The following is a 16,337-nucleotide window of genomic DNA, read 5'->3' as shown; positions in this document are numbered from 1 at the left end:
ATATATAGGCCTATATATATATAATTATTAACTATTTGTTTATATTGTGTTTACGGTGCTGCTCATTTTCATTATTATTTTCGTTCTTCAACAGAGTACAATGCAAGAATCGAGTAATCGTCTGTACCGTGCCCTATCTAGTACCGCTGCGTCACCTAATACCGAAAGCGAGAAATCGTCTCGATGTTCACCTTGCTGATATCGCTACATTTTAATTCTGTTTCAAGTACTTACAAAATAATGAGGCCTACAGGATAGGAATTCGGTAACGACAACACCCTCCCTAAGAGTGTTATCATAAGATACGTGTATACAGACCTCTGACGAATTTATAACCATAGAGAAACTCTGGTATAACACACATTGAATTATAGCCTTATCACACTAACCGAAATTGTTTCAACATTATCACAGTGTTCCCCTGCGATACCACTGGAAGTTTTATTTGCTTTCACACTAAAAAAAAAACCTGGTTACAACTTATAGCTGTTACAGTTTGAAAAATTATAATGACAGTGTCTGGAAGGGTCATTCTAATCATGCTACAATTACAATAAACATATCCTTAATATTTTAAGGAATATACGTATCCTGCGTGTGATTATATAGACGGATATAAATCAATAACCGTAAAACCTCGAATAGAAGCCCAGTGGCTTAATCTCGAGAAGAGCCCATCTGTAATTGAAGCCCCCTCTTTAGTTGCAGCCTCAGAATTGGGCTTCATTTCGAGATATTACAGTACATGCACTGTACACAAATTTCAAAGAATAAAAATATTCAAAACACGCTTGCTTTATACTGGGTAGTTTAGGTGAATTTAATGCCGGTTAGTACACACCATGATACAGACTGATGCTACAGTGGCCCTATTTATTGTTTTATAGTAATAATTCCCAAAATTTACAGCATAGTATCATCAGCCCCTTCCCCACCCCCTCCATCCAATTCTTTACTGTGCAAAATCAGCCTCGAAAAGAAGCTTATCTGAAAGAAACCCAGGGCTACTAAAATTCAGAGATACCGGGTTCCTCTTTAACAGGCTAAACCCGGGTACCGGTACTGTATAGTATATTTGTTTGATTGTACTGTATACCGAACACATTGTTATAATTCTCGTTTTACTGATGGTATTTTCTATAGAAATTAAACCACAAGCTCACAAGAGGATTTTTCCCCGTTAAGCTAAAATGCATGCAGTTTAAATAGGCCGAGTACCGGTATTAGGTCAAATGGGATGGTGGAACACAATAAAATACCGTAACACCAGATTAATACCAGGATGGAATATTATTTGTGTAATTAAAAAAAAGTAGGTGTCATATGAGAAATATAAAAGGAAAAATACAGAGGTCTATTTCAAGTACAATATTGAAAAACGGAAATTTTGTGCCATTTTTTTGTTTCTTGACACTTCAATATAATCATTAAATAACACATTAATGAGAAACCGTCTCACTTTGACATATTTTTTCAGTGTATTTCAGTGAGGATTTCTCTTTTCATTTTATTTAAAATCAACTAGTATATACTATATTTTTTTACAGTTTTCCCTAATCTGCAATTCTTGTTTTACTTTAAACAATACAAAAATAAAAAACAATAGGTGAAAAAAAAAACAAAAAAAACAACATCAAAACGGAAAGGAGACAAATCGGTTTAACCCATCCTCAACTACAAGTGTAGATCGACGGCAGCATGTTAAGTTTTTGTTTCTTTATTATGCGTTGTAAATGTCAACCGTAGCCAACAAAATGACATCCAATAGAACCAATATTAATTGATAATTTTGGAGCCAAAAACGTGTCACTGAAGGGGATACTCTCGAAAATCTTAAATATTGTATATTGTCCCTTAAAGAGGGGGGGGGGGGGTTGACCTTAAAGAGGGGGGGGGGGGGACACACAACAATACAACGACAATCTGTAATTTAATTGATCTAAGAACGAGTTACAATAAAACTAACTAAATCTTAAAAACTTATTGTTAATACAAATATATATTTAGGATATAAAATCAACATAAATGTGATTAAAACTCAGAAATTGTATCATGAATCAGGTGCGTGAATAAATAATATAATCAATATTCTTTTTTTACAATATAAGAAGATGAAGATATAATAGGGCCGTAATGGTTTAGACCTCTTCGTGCATGTTGTGGGCACAAGGGCCAAAATTCGTATACAATTATAATAATGGTGTAACAAGACTATTGTCAATTAAGAATTAAGATTTGAATAAAATATCATTTTGAGTCCAGCTATTGTTATTGTCATGGGAAATAAGGGTTGAATTGACCAGGCCATTGACATTCTCCCTTGTCCTTGTCCATTAATTAAGTTCCCTTATGGGTTCGGGCGGAGGGTAACGATAGGCATAGGCATATCCTTCGTTTCATTCCCCTGCTGAATGAGGTGAATGAGGAGGTTCTACCAGGAGGTATAAAATATATACCTTCATGGTTCTACTGTAGGCTTAATATAATAATAATTCTGTACTGTAGGCATATTACCCATAATCTGTGGCATTTACAATACAAGTGGTTAATTTATGTAATTAGCCCCCCCCCCCCATCAGCCTCCCAATTCCCAAGACTTCTAGATACGCCACTGCTAATGACAAAGAATGCTGTGAGTTTCAACAGCAGTAATAGAGTGGTGGTGGTGGTGTAGGCCTAAGCTTGTTGGTCACCAATTGAGTAGCAGGACCATTGCAGGGTTTTCTTGCAAACTCAGATGAAAACCTGCTAAAGGTGCAAATTTTCTGGTAAAGAAAAATAGAAGTAGGACTAGACAAATACAAGAAGAGGAAAGTTGGAAAGATACTGTCCAGGGAGTTCTCATCCTATCTGTCCAGAAGAGAAAATATCTTCATTCTTAAAATTGACATAAGAAAAGGTGAATTCACTTCGAAGCTCAAATCGTGCCAACCACAGTCCCGGGATTGATTGGATTATATTGGCTTGCTAAGAAAAAAAAATCACATAATGTTTTAAATAATGAACAAAACTTATTCAAACGGGGCGCTTATTAGGCACTTTACGACAGCTATTATTTATATATAATGAAATGTAAAAGCAGTTATTTATAAATAATGAGTTTGAAGTCAATTCGTTATTTATAATGAAATCATTGAACTTATTATAGGCCTATATAAATAATTTAAGTATACTTTTCATTATTTATATATAATGACTTGTTACCTTTTCATTATTTATATAATGGAATCATCCCATTTCATTTCATTTCATGGGTTTTGTAGGTCAACGTATTTATGTACTGTATATGTAAATAGGCCTACAGTATTATTCTAAATAACGTATTGTACAGTTATACTATATGAACCCCAGGGTTCCCCCTACACTTACAAAACAAAACATGGATTTAAAACTTCAAAAACTTTTAGCGTTGCCAGTTCTGAACTGACGTGCAGGAAAATTTGTACACATAAAAGGGGATTTTTCCAACAAACGTTCATCGCCCTTTTTGTAAGTTGGACCCCAGGGCTCCTCCTATGCCTACAAAACAAAACAATTAAGGGTTTCAGGAAGGACTGTACATTATTGACATTACCACTAATTACTAACATCGCATGAATGGCGCAGTTGGTTAAACATGTGTTCTAAAGTACTTAAGGTCGTGGGTTCGAATAGCGTATAATTATTTAATATTTTTCTTTTTCCAATTTTAAGAATTTATTTCTGTTAAATTTTATGCATCTTAATTTTTAATTCCAAATAATGTTTTTTATACAAATAAACATTCCACATCTTAATAATATTTGTGGCAACAATTTATTTTTTTTAATTAATAACAATTATTTCGAATATTTAAGTTTTTCTTTACTTTTGACACCATGACCATGCGCATTATTGACCCACAGTATTGACTCAAAAAAATGAAGTCTCGGAATCGACTGACTGGTACTAAGTTCATCGCATATATATGGCTTAAGGGGCGCGGTGCTTCTTCTCTCCGTTTATTTGAACAACGGCTAGATAACCTTTTTATTATTGGCTATAATAATCACTCTTATGATATTTCGTGAGGCAAACTCACATCTTAATAGCATTTGTGTTTATTATCTGACTCAAAAAAAAAAAATAAATAAATAAAAAATGTAATTGACTCAAAAAAATAAAAATAAATCAAAGTGATGCTATAGAGGGCAGCAAATGTTGTTAACTGACGTCACTGTATGTAACATGTGTTTACGTGGACACGGAGCGTTCTTTTGGCTGATGAAGTCGCCGGTAGCTGTCTACGTGGAATTTGTATTTACTTTCTGTACCCTGGGTCAACAGGGGTATCAGTTTTGGTGAACAACTAATTTTTCTTCATACTTCATATCTTACCGATTTTTCATGTAAGTAACTAATAAATTACTACCTAAAAGTAAAAACGTTCTTCCTATAGAGATAGACTAGCCTAGGCTAAGCTCACTCCTCCTAACCTATCCGTTGGCGTTACTTAGGCCTGCCTACATACATGAACAGCGCAACAACTGGATACAGATCTTAAATTACAGGGCCTAGGTAGTTAATAACTAGTATTATTTAGTGTAACAACTCTTTGGGCTAGGTAACTCCGACTAAGCCCCTCAGCTTCACCAGCATTTTACAATTTTATCAACCATTTAAAAAAAAGATAATTTTTTCGATTTGATTTATATAAGTTAGGGCCTATAGCTGATCTCCCTGGTTTGATAAAAATTAGCAGTTTGAGCTCTTTGCAAGGTTTTATCAACAACAATAACATAGGACTAACTCTTAAAGTAGGTATTGACTAGAAGTAATTTTATTCAATACTTTTGCTGTTACACCTTTAGGAAGAATACACATTGGTTTGTGACTGAAAATATAGGCATTGGTCTTTTACAATTAAGTTTTACCATTCAACCACAAACAAAGTACTTGAGTAAGCCAATTTTTTTCTTTTTTAATTATTTTTTTTAATTGCCTCATTGATATTAACATACAGGCTTCTATAACTTTTTACATACATTTGTCATGATAATTCAATATTTAAAAAGCAAGTACTTTATAGTGTTAATATTAGTTTTGCCACTATAAACAATACTTTTAATGTTTTTGTGATAATACAACTATTAACTACTAACATACTTTTATGTTTTTGATACATTCATTTATTACCTGGATGATTAATAAACTTTAACAGGAACCATTAAATTCAGCATTTAAATACAACAATGGATGATGTAGAAAGCCAGTTGAAAGTTGATCAACCATTGTTGATGACATGCAGAAATTCAAATGAAGATTTCATTAAAGAAGAGTCATTCATAGGAAGACTTCAGATGATCAGAATACAACTGGCATCAGGATTTTTTTTTGTCCTAGTTGGTTTTGGTCTTTTAGGAGTTAGGATTCTTTTCATGTAGGCTTTAATGCCTTGATTTGTAAAGGTTTGTAGTATGGTCCTAGCTTAATAATTCAGATTACTAAAATTGGTCTTTTACAATTAAGTTTTACACCATTCAACCACAAAGTACTCAAGTAAGCCAATTTTTTTCTTTTTTAATTATTTTTTTAATTGCCTCAGTGATATTAACATACAGGCTTCTATAACTTTTTACATACATTTGTTATGATAATTCAACATTTAAAAAGCAAGTACTTTATAGTGTTAATATTAGTTTTGCCACTATAAACAATACTTTTCATGTTTTTGTGATAATACAACTATTAACTACTAAAATACTTTTATGTTTTTGATACATTCATTTATTACCTGGATGATTAATAAACTTTAACAGGAACCATTAAATTCAGCATTTAAATACAACAATGGATGATGTAGAAAGCCAGTTGAAAGTTGATCAACCATTGTTGATGACTTGTATCATGTTGTCATGATGTCTCGGAATCGACTGACTGGTACTAAGTTCGTCGCATATATATGGCTTAAGGGGCGCGGTGCTTCTTCTCTCCGTTTATTTGAGCTAGGGAAACAACGGCTAGATAACCTTTTTATTATTGGCTATAATAATCACTCCTATGATATTTCGTGAGGCAAACTCACATCTTAATAGCATTTGTGTTTATTATCTGACTCAAAAAAAAAAATAAATAAATAAAAAATGTAATTGACTCAAAAAAATAAAAATAAATCAAAGTGATGCTATAGAGGGCAGCAAATGTTGTTAACTGACGTCACTGTATGTAACATGTGTTTACGTGGACACGGAGCGTTCTTTTGGCTGAAGAAGTCGCCGGTAGCTGTCTACGTGGAATTTGTATTTACTTTCTGTACCCTGGGTCAACAGGGGCATCGGTTTTGGTGAACAACTAATTTTTCTTCATACTTCATATCTTACCGATTTTTCATGTAAGTAACTAATAAATTACTACCTAAAAGTAAAAACGTTCTTCCTATAGAGATAGACTAGCCTAGGCTAAGCTCACTCTTCCTAACCTATCCGTTGGCGTTACTTAGGCCTGCCTACATACATGAACAGCGCAACAACTGGATACAGATCTTAAATTACAGGGCCTAGGTAGTTAATAACTAGTATTATTTAGTGTAACAACTCTTTGGGCTAGGTAACTCCGACTAAGCCCCTCAGCTTCACCAGCATTTTACAATTTTATCAACCATTTAAAAAAAAGATAATTTTTTCGATTTGATTTATATAGGTTATAGCTGATCTCCCTGGTTTGATAAAAATGAGCAGTTTGAGCTCTTATCAACAACAATAACATAGGACTAACTCTTAAAGTAGGTATTGACTAGAAGTCATTTTATTCAATACTTTTGCTGTTACCCCTTTAGGATGAATACACATTGGTTTGTGACTAAAAATATAGGCATTGGTCTTTTACAATTAGGTTTTACCATTCAACCACAAAATACTCGAGTAAGCCAATTATTTCTTTTTAAATTATTTTTTTAATTGCCTCTGTGATATTAATATACAGGCTTCTATATCTTTTTACATACATTTGTTATGATAATTCAACATTTAAAAAGCAAGAACTTTATAGTTTTAATATTAGTTTTGCCACTATAACGATATACTTTTTATGTTTTTGTGATAGTACAACTATTAACTACTAGAATACTTTTATGTTTTTGATACATTCATTTATTACCTGGATGATTAATAAACTTTAACAGGAACCATTAAATTCAGCATTTAAATACAACGATGGATGATGCAGAAAGCCAGTTGAAAGTTGATCAACCATTGTTGATTTGAAATTCAAATGAAAATTTTATTAAAGAATAGTCATCCATGGGAAGACTTCAGAGGATCAGAATACAACTGGCATCAGGATTTTATTTTTGTCCTAGTTGGTTTTGGTCTTTTATGAGTTAGGATTCTTTTCATGTTTCTTACCTCAGCCACAACAATTTTGGGACTGAGATGGTCTCCCCATCTGTGAAAGCCCCTTCCTGGGTCCCCGCTATTTCAAATTCCTGGATCTGCCACTGTATCATATTATGCCACCCATTATCGCGTCGGCAGAGGGTTAGGTGTGGGGAATTAACATTGTCATCAGATATCCTCAGGCTAAAATATTAATTTGCCAATCAAATCAACTGTCATTACAATCCCTAATATTGTGGTCTGAAATTACAATTTTTACCATCCTTTAGACTGAGCCAACTATCAAGAGAATTACTCAGGTTCTGTACCACAAGGTAGCACTGTGCCTTGACCACTTCTGTTGGACTTGGCTGACCTCTTTTGTTGGCACGTTTCTGGAGCTAACACAAGAACAATTGTCATTATTTAACTAACAATATCTCTGGATTCTTAACGCTTTTGTTTGCTTTTACAGTACACAAATATGGCTGCAGAAGAGATCCTTGTGACAGGTGGAGCGGGTTATATTGGGAGTCACACCGTCTTGGAACTGGTAGAAGCAGGCTACAAGCCAGTGGTCGTCGACAACTTTGTAAATTCTATGAAAGGTGCATAATTGACAACTTGACTAAAACTGGCATAGACTTCACATACACATAATACAAATATTGTCTGTTTGGTTCTACTGTACTGAACTGAATGTTGGATTACTTTGTTGTTTGCTTTTCTTATCTTAAGTAGTTCAATTTTATAGTATGTCTTGCTTTTAATGTGTTCCTTTCAGTGGAAATGGTAAATTATTTGAAAGTGACAAGTCTGACATGCGTGTGTCTTGCCACATTAAAAATATAGCATAAAGCTAGTATTTGTAATGAAAATACATTTTGAAGATAAAGAATTCAATGAAACATCATTGTTTTATTTTCTGACAGGGAGCAATGGTCAACCAATAAGTATATGTCGAGTTGAAGAAATTACAGGGAAATCTATACCATGTTATGAAGTAGACATTCTCAACAAGGCTTCATTAACTGATGTTTTCAAAAAGGTGATAATTATTTCATGCATTAAGAAATATTCAATGTGTTATTTTACTTTTATTTACTGATCAACATAATTCAGATTTTTGCATAAACTGAAGAAGGTTGCTGTGGTGGGGTGGTTATTGAAATCGTACAGTATGAATTTATTCCTTTAGTGTAGCATGTTGTGTTGATTGTTCAGACGTAAAAAGTGGATGTTCATGCATGAGATTAATCAGTGATGTAAATAACATTCTCTTATTTTTCACAGCATAATATTACATCAGTAATTCATTTAGCTTCACTAAAGGCTGTGGGAGAATCAATACACGAACCACTCCGCTACTATAAGGTCAACGTTGGAGGCGCAATTAATCTGCTTGAGGTGAAGTTGAATGTTATAGCTTCTAACATTGAGAATACTGTGATAATTGGTCAGAAAATACAGGATTTGTTAGTCAAAATTCTGTATCAGCAAAATATTAATTGTTTTGATCTGTCTTATTGGAAGATAATAACTTGTTTGATCCCTTTTACTAGATTTCTAAAGTTGTTTTCTGAATGTTATTTTAAAATACATTGTTTTAGCTGGAGCTTGTTTCTGTTTTTTAAACTCAGTAAACATAGTAAATGGTAAATGGTATGCAGTACTGATGTAATTTGTCATTACAGTACAATACATTCTAGTTTTGAGTATATTTTAATCAACAGGTTATGAAAGAAGAAGGAGTGAAAAACATAGTATTTTCAAGCTCAGCAACGGTTTATGGTTTACCAGAGAAATTGCCCTTGACAGAAGAACATCCAGTGGGTAAAGGCATCTCAAATCCTTACGGAAAAACAAAGTTCTTCATTGAGGACATCCTGCGTGACTGCAAGCAAGCGGATAAGGTGAGATCCAAGGCATAATCAAGAAATAGATGCCAAACACATTCGTTCTTCTAACTGTATTTTGAAAAATGGTCAAAAGCAGGCTAGAAAGATTCAGAACATGCCTTTCAATGAGTTTAGTAGCTCTGAGAAAGAAATTTGTCTCCTATGAAATTCTTAAAATTGGAGCTGACACAACAGAATTTTATAATGTATTATTAGTAGCGTTGCAGCTGCTGCCGGTGACGGCGACGCCATTTGCTGTTGTCCCATTGACAGATCCAGGAGTGACGAGACTCTCCAATTCGGCAGAGCCTGAGGATTTTAATGTGACCATTGATTTTCCATTGGCAATGGTGACCCTTGGCAAATGAATTGTAGCTAACTTGTTTGAAGTCTTTGTATTTTCTGGTTAAGGATATTTGTTTCATTCACTCAATTAATTGAATTGAGAAATTATTGATATATAATCCAGTCATCATGGCACTTCGTAATCTTTTAAATAACAAACAGTATTTTTTCTTGCAAAGGATTTAAATGTTGTCATCCTGAGGTACTTCAATCCAGTTGGTTCTCACAAGTCCGGCAAACTTGGTGAAGATCCCCAGGGTCCTCCAGCAAACCTAATGCCATTTGTCGCACAGGTAGCAGTAGGACAACGACCTGAGGTCAAAGTGTTTGGCAATGATTATGATACACCTGATGGAACAGGTAATTTCAGTTAAAAAGTCATCAGCAATATATGTATTTTCAATATATTATATGCATCTTTGGAAAATACATGGCTAGATAATACACCCTTTCTTACTACTGGGAAATTTATATATCTCTGTGTATTACATTGCCTCAATGCTCCCCAAGTTTTGCTTTCTTAAGCCCCTATCGCACTGGACTTAATTTGGTCAAATTAACCGAGTCACTGGCTAAATTGACCAAAAAAAATTCCAATCCGAACGTCGGTTACAATTCCCTCAGGGTTAAATTAACCAAGCCGAATGGTTAATTTTACCGACCTCAGCCTGCCCAGTAAAAATTACCACGGTCTCGGTTAAACTAACCACCCTTAAACTAACATACTTGTCAAGAAGTCCAATCCGGACGCGCAACAACGGTTAAAACTTCTTCCATGTTGACACCGCTCGAACAAAACTGGAAGTTGAAGTCACAAACTAGCGCCCTCAATAATATTTTTTATACACAAGGTTAAATCTTGGTAAAATTATGGTAAAACTAACCGCGTGAATAATCCAAGTGCGAACAATGGTGAAATGTACCCATGACTTTGTTTAAAGTTACCCTGGTTAAATTTACCATTTTGTAAATTTAGTGCGAACAAGGCTTTAATGGGTGTTATATTTGGCTAATGTGTCCATTCATGGATATGTTTTTGCATTCTTGTGTACAACTTTGTCCCCAATTATATATCTGTGGAAAATGCATTGCTAGGTATTGCCTCCAGGATTATGTATTCTTTGGTTTTTTGCATCTCTTGGTATTGCATAATTATATAATACTTCCTTGAAATACTTTCAATAATTTAAATATCCAATCCTTTGGAGGATTAAGAGGCAATGAACACTTTTTGACTGTTATTCTAATTTTGAAGCTTCCATTCTCTAAAAGATTCCTCTAAACAGTTTTTATAATTTTATGGAGTGTAAATGATTTTATTTTGCAGGTGTTCGTGATTACATTCACATTGTCGACTTGGCACAAGGTCATGTCAAGGCTATCGAGAAATTAAATGAGAACTGCGGCCTGAAAATTTACAATCTCGGATCTGGCAAAGGATACTCAGTACTAGAAATGGTCAAATCCCTTGAAAAGGTTTCAGGGAGAAAAGTGAGTTTGCAAGTGGATTCGATAAAAACATTACTATTTTTGTAAAATAAATAGATATAATAATAATGGTGAAGGTTTGTACAGTATGTATCCTATGCAGAAGCAAAACTTTAGACACATACATGGAGCTACATGTATCAAGTAGTGATGGTGTTAGAGGGGTCGAATGAGGAATTTTCACTCTGATAAGCATTGATTCTCCGTCATCCCCTGTTTATCTTAAAGCCAGGAACATTTATTTTATATGTTGTAGAACTGATTTTCTAAGACACAAAAAAATGAATATCTTAGAAGCAGGTAATGATATACAGATTTTTGAATATTTAAAAACTGGAGGAAAAGGTGGAAAATAGAATGGTTATGCCCCTTTTCCTCCAGTTTTAAATATTCAAAAATCTGTATATCATTAACCGCTTCCAAATTTTTCCATCAAATATATACTGTGTGCGTCTTAGAAAAATCGTTGTAGAACATATCAAACAATTTTTTCTTCCTTAGCCTGACTTTTAGCATGACAATTTTTACCATCTTAAACCTTAAAATTTCTTTCCCTTGGCCCACATCAGAAGTTTTACTCTTAGATCCTGACCAGGTACTTTTTAGGTTCAGACCTCCGGTCAGTGTTGGTTGGCCCTCCTCATGGCAAATTTCAGGAAATGATTCCCTGGTTCTAGTATACTGTTTTTAGAAAATTAAAAAGCAAACCAATGATTCCCTGTGTCCATGCCAATTCTATGCTAGGTGTTTGGCTCCAGACAAGCCCTGACCACCAAATTTACCGTTTTTAATCAAGAAGAAATTGAATTATATATCAAAAAAATATTTAATTTTCAGAAATGTTTGTGGTGGCCATCGTGATTTTCAAATTCGCTGCCATCTTAGTTTTTTAAAACTAGGTTTATTGGACTTGAAGAGCACAATAACATGTGATTAGACACTAAATTTGTACCATTTCTATTAATAAATGGAATTATGAAAACATAATTTTTTTTATTTATACCCTAGTGATGTTGGCATTTTAATTATACCCTAGTGATGTTAAATCAGCAGAGAAACCTTGGTCCCCGAAAAATTGTCATGGGGGGGGGGGCCCTGATTTTCACTATACTTAATATTGAGGAATAATTTTTTCCTTGCCTGTATTTCAGATACCATACAAGATTGTAGAAAGACGTGCCGGAGATCTTGCATCTGTATATGCTGACTCATCATTGGCTGAGAAAGAGCTGAACTGGAAGACAACAAGAGGTCTTGATGAGATGTGTAAGTACAGATGAATATTTATTATTAATGTAATGTGTGTAATGTGGTTTGATTTATATAGCGCTTTATACCAAAGTCTCAAAGCACATGAGGTGTGGACTAGCTCGTACAGTAACTTTCTTTTCCTCTAAAGGTCTCTTCATGTCTGAGCTACCCAGTTAACTGGTACCAGCTATTTCTCGTCTGTCCACAACAGGGGCTGTATGAACCAGTACACCAGGTTAACCCCATGCCCATCACGAAAGATGTAGTGGGTTCTTTTATGGTGTGTACTCTGGGCCTACGGTTTATAGTCCTTATTCGAGAAGATTTGCTCCACCACCAGAACCATAGGCGAGCATGCCATTCGAACCAGCGCCGATATTATGGATGTAGGTTGCGGCGCCGCTGCCTTAATCGCTCGACCATCCAACTAGCCATGTTAAACCCGAGTGCACTTTAAAGCCCCATTCCCGGCAAAATTTCACTAAAAATGACTTTTTTTAGAAAATATGTATGCATTTGCATTACTCCAATTATTATAAATCATGGAAAAATATTGGCATGAATTTTAGTTTTACGCAAAAGAATAAAAAAAATGAGAAATACAGACTATTTCTCATAAAATATTACCATTTTCTCGACGAATTCATCGTAGGCAAATTCAGAGGTTGTAGATCGCATCCACTGGAATACTCTCGCTTTTATGTATACTTTATACAGTCAATAAAGAAAAATCAAATTTCAGTCTTATTTTACATTTTTTTCATTCTTAGGAATGCCTAAATTCAGTTAAACTAGCAATTCCGTATTATATTTATAAATCTTTATAACATTATACAAAAATTAGATTTTTCCTAAAAATTGAAATTTTGGGGCTTTAAGTCTCTGTTTAGTTAACTGTGAACTTTGCACAGAAAGGATAATTAATACAGGGTAATGGTTTCTGAGATCTACCATTGTAATTTTATTGCGGAGATGTGGCTGGCCCTCCAGTCCCAGAGACATAGCTTCAATCTTCACAATTGTTTCAGGATTTTCCTTGCAACCAAAAGTTCACTCCTAATTATCATAAAGAGACTTCATCAAGGATACCAAATGATAAAATTGGTTTGATAATTAATCTTACTAAGTGTTTTACACCACATAGAATATGTTGCAAAACAAAATAGAAGGTACAGTATTTGGAATAACAAAATTAACAGACCTTCATTCTAATATCTTGTATAATTCTTAATCCCTTGCTACTTGGTTACAACAAGGAACAATTTTTGTGTATTGTAGATGTCATTTATGTTGTTCACATAATATAATTATTTTTAAATTGTTTTTCCCCATATTAGGTGAAGACTTGTGGCGCTGGCAGTCAAACAACCCTAATGGATTCAAGTCAGATTGTTAAATCCTGATTAATTTTTTGTAATTGTAATTCATCTTCTTGTATTTTATTGATTAGTCTTTTCATAAATTGACATTATTTTAGAAATTATGTTGTATTGGTACAGTACAACACATTTCTCAATCACTTGTTATGTATAACCTTTAACCTTTAATGCTGGTTGGTAATAGTTTGTCATAGATGCACAGCCTACCATTATTGTCTCCATCAATGCATAATTTGGGTACAAACATTTCAAAACCCTCAACTTAAATTTCAAGAAACTGACTTATCTAGCGATGTTACAGATGGATAGTTACCGTTAACTTCTCCATTTTTAATTTTTGAATAAAGTGTGCTACATACAGAATTGTGTTTATTAACAAGCCACAGTGTACATAAAGATAAATATTTTAACTTTTATTCTTTTTATTCTAACTCTCTTAAATATTGTCTACACGGTCATATTTCATCAAAAAAGCATTACATAAAATTTGATGGAACGTTGAGTTGAACACGTTTAACAATTTGATGATATGCGATATGATGTCATCGTACCCATATATGGGCACATCACATTTTTTTGTCACATGAAATTTGATAGTGTTGACAAAGCTTAACGTCTGGTGCGGTATGCACACACAGTGCTGAAATTTCTTCGCATGCAACTTCTGACGAATGATCGGTCGAATTCTGGAGCCTTCCCGATGGCGCCGGGGACAGCTACGCAGTACAACAATTGCACGAAAAAACACTGTAGTGACAGTGTAGCGATTTTAATGAAACCAAGCTTAAGCTGACAAAGGACTTTTGTATGCCCATATATTATGTGATGTGCCTATACATGGTCATGATGTGCCTATATATGGTCATGATGTGACATCATCATGACCTTGTTTAGGCATGTCACATGTTTTGTCAAATAACATTTGATTGTATGGACAGGGTTTAAGAAAGCTTCTGGATAAAATGTATTAACATAGTATTGACAAATTTAAGTATTAGATGATATCTCAGGTGAATGGGAAATTTTTTTTAATTTTTAATTTTTCTTTTTTTTTTGTGCAATATTCTCCAGAATGATTGAATTCAATAATTATTTTATTAAATTTCTTGTTTTTCCCAATAAAATTAGAATATCAAATATGGTACATTCTTTTTTCTTTTCAATGTTTTTTTTTAATTTAAAAAAAAAAACCAAAATCCTCTGCTCAGAGAAATATAAAGCATACAGTTTGACTGAGATGAAAGAGAAAAAAAAGGCAGAGAAACTAGTATATAAAAAAGACTCCATTTGACATTTCAAAAACCTAATGAAACTTCATGACATTTCAAAAACCAACTTAAGTATAGACAAGGATTTTCAAACCATTTTAAAAGTATAGTTTAGGTTACATACAATGTACGTTTTTTTTAAATAATACTTTAATATATTTTTTTAAATATTTGAACACTTAAACATAAGCTATTAACAAATTAGATTGTTTCGAGACCAAATACTGTATGGCTTTCAGTCTTGATTTATAACAATTATTTTGTGAGCCAAAAAGAATATTTGTTTGTTTGATTACTTATTAAATAGAGTATTATGAAAAAGATGATGTATTTAAAATTAATATATAATATTGTATAATAATAATATCCCTTGACTTTTTTTGTATACATACTGTAGGGAATTCATTTGATATGATTTTGTCTTCCTTATTATTTTAAATGAGTATGTAACTATCATTAAAAGTTCTCACTCAAAGAACAATAAATGCTTTATTCTGACAACATGTATGTATTTATTTAAATTCTGTTGTTATTTTGTTATTTGGTATATACATAGCGCCTATTCCTTTACGTTACGAAGTGCTTTGTTTTCCCCTGGTCCTTGGGTCCACATGCTTTGCTGCCATATTGGCGCAGTAGCAGGCAACCCCACAAGGTACCCATTTATATTCCTGGGTGGAGAGAAGCAATGCCTTATTGCTTAATTAAAGACAAGCGAAATGCACAGCGAGTAAATGAAACCCCGACCTCAAGGTTCGGAAACCAAACCGTTCCCGCTGCGCCAAACAGCTTCCACAGTTGATGAATTTAATATGTTGGGAAGGGTGGGGGAGGGAGAGTGTAGTTGTGCATGTGTGTGTTACCTTGCTTTTTAAACAAGCAAACTGAGAAACTGTTTCAGTGGTGGTTATTTTAGAGTGTCTGTGCTACACTGAGTTTTTAAACAAGCGAACTAAAAATTTATTTTGGTGTTTAGGGGAGAGTCCATACCCACCGCAACCCCACCGTGGTTGAGCTGAGGTGCGAACATTTGAGGAAAAAGTACCTTTAGATGGCAGAAAATGACACTCTTAAGTAAAATTCATCATCGCATCACCATTATAGTCAAAATGAAGCGCCAGTAAATTTCTCATGAAATCATCGATTTTCGGCAACCATAGCCATTAGTATGTGTAATGAGGCCATAGAAAATAAGACTTAAACACATCGTCTTTGATGTATTTACTTTACTTCATCACTTCAAAGATAAGATATGAGTCCACAACCATCTCAACCCCACCATGGTTGGGGCTGAGGTGCGAACATTGCGGAAAATAGTACCTCTCATGGCCGGAAATAGGCCCATCACTTTAATATATTAACATTCGTCATCATCAC

At 33.9% G+C, this 16,337-nt stretch overlaps 1 protein-coding gene across 3 annotated transcripts; it reads left to right on the top strand.

Annotated features, from left to right (window-relative positions):
• The first annotated feature begins 4,213 nt into the window (after window positions 1–4,213).
• Window positions 4,214–15,467, top strand: LOC117122244 (UDP-glucose 4-epimerase-like). Of its 3 annotated transcripts, none has more exons than XM_033267775.1 (9): window positions 4,214–4,367; window positions 7,807–7,939; window positions 8,264–8,379; window positions 8,625–8,738; window positions 9,065–9,244; window positions 9,754–9,934; window positions 10,902–11,065; window positions 12,214–12,328; window positions 13,651–15,467. In XM_033267775.1, the coding sequence occupies exons 2-9, from the start codon at window positions 7,816–7,818 to the stop codon at window positions 13,707–13,709; spliced, it is 1,053 nt and encodes a 350-aa protein (XP_033123666.1). In that variant the 5' UTR covers window positions 4,214–4,367; window positions 7,807–7,815; the 3' UTR covers window positions 13,710–15,467. The 3 variants fall into 3 exon arrangements, with proteins under 3 accessions (XP_033123666.1, XP_033123665.1, XP_033123667.1); XM_033267774.1 differs by lacking the exon at window positions 4,214–4,367 and adding an exon at window positions 6,192–6,349; XM_033267776.1 differs by lacking the exon at window positions 4,214–4,367 and adding an exon at window positions 6,658–6,739.
• Window positions 15,468–16,337: the final 870 nt, after the last annotated feature.

Source organism: Anneissia japonica, unplaced genomic scaffold (genome assembly GCF_011630105.1).
Source record: "Anneissia japonica isolate Jap-2015-1 unplaced genomic scaffold, ASM1163010v1 scaffold287708_len1499824_cov190, whole genome shotgun sequence".
Classification (NCBI taxonomy): domain Eukaryota; kingdom Metazoa; phylum Echinodermata; class Crinoidea; order Comatulida; family Comatulidae; genus Anneissia; species Anneissia japonica.
The sequence above is the reverse complement of the archived record's forward strand: the minus strand, read 5'-3'. Positions and strand labels throughout refer to the sequence as shown.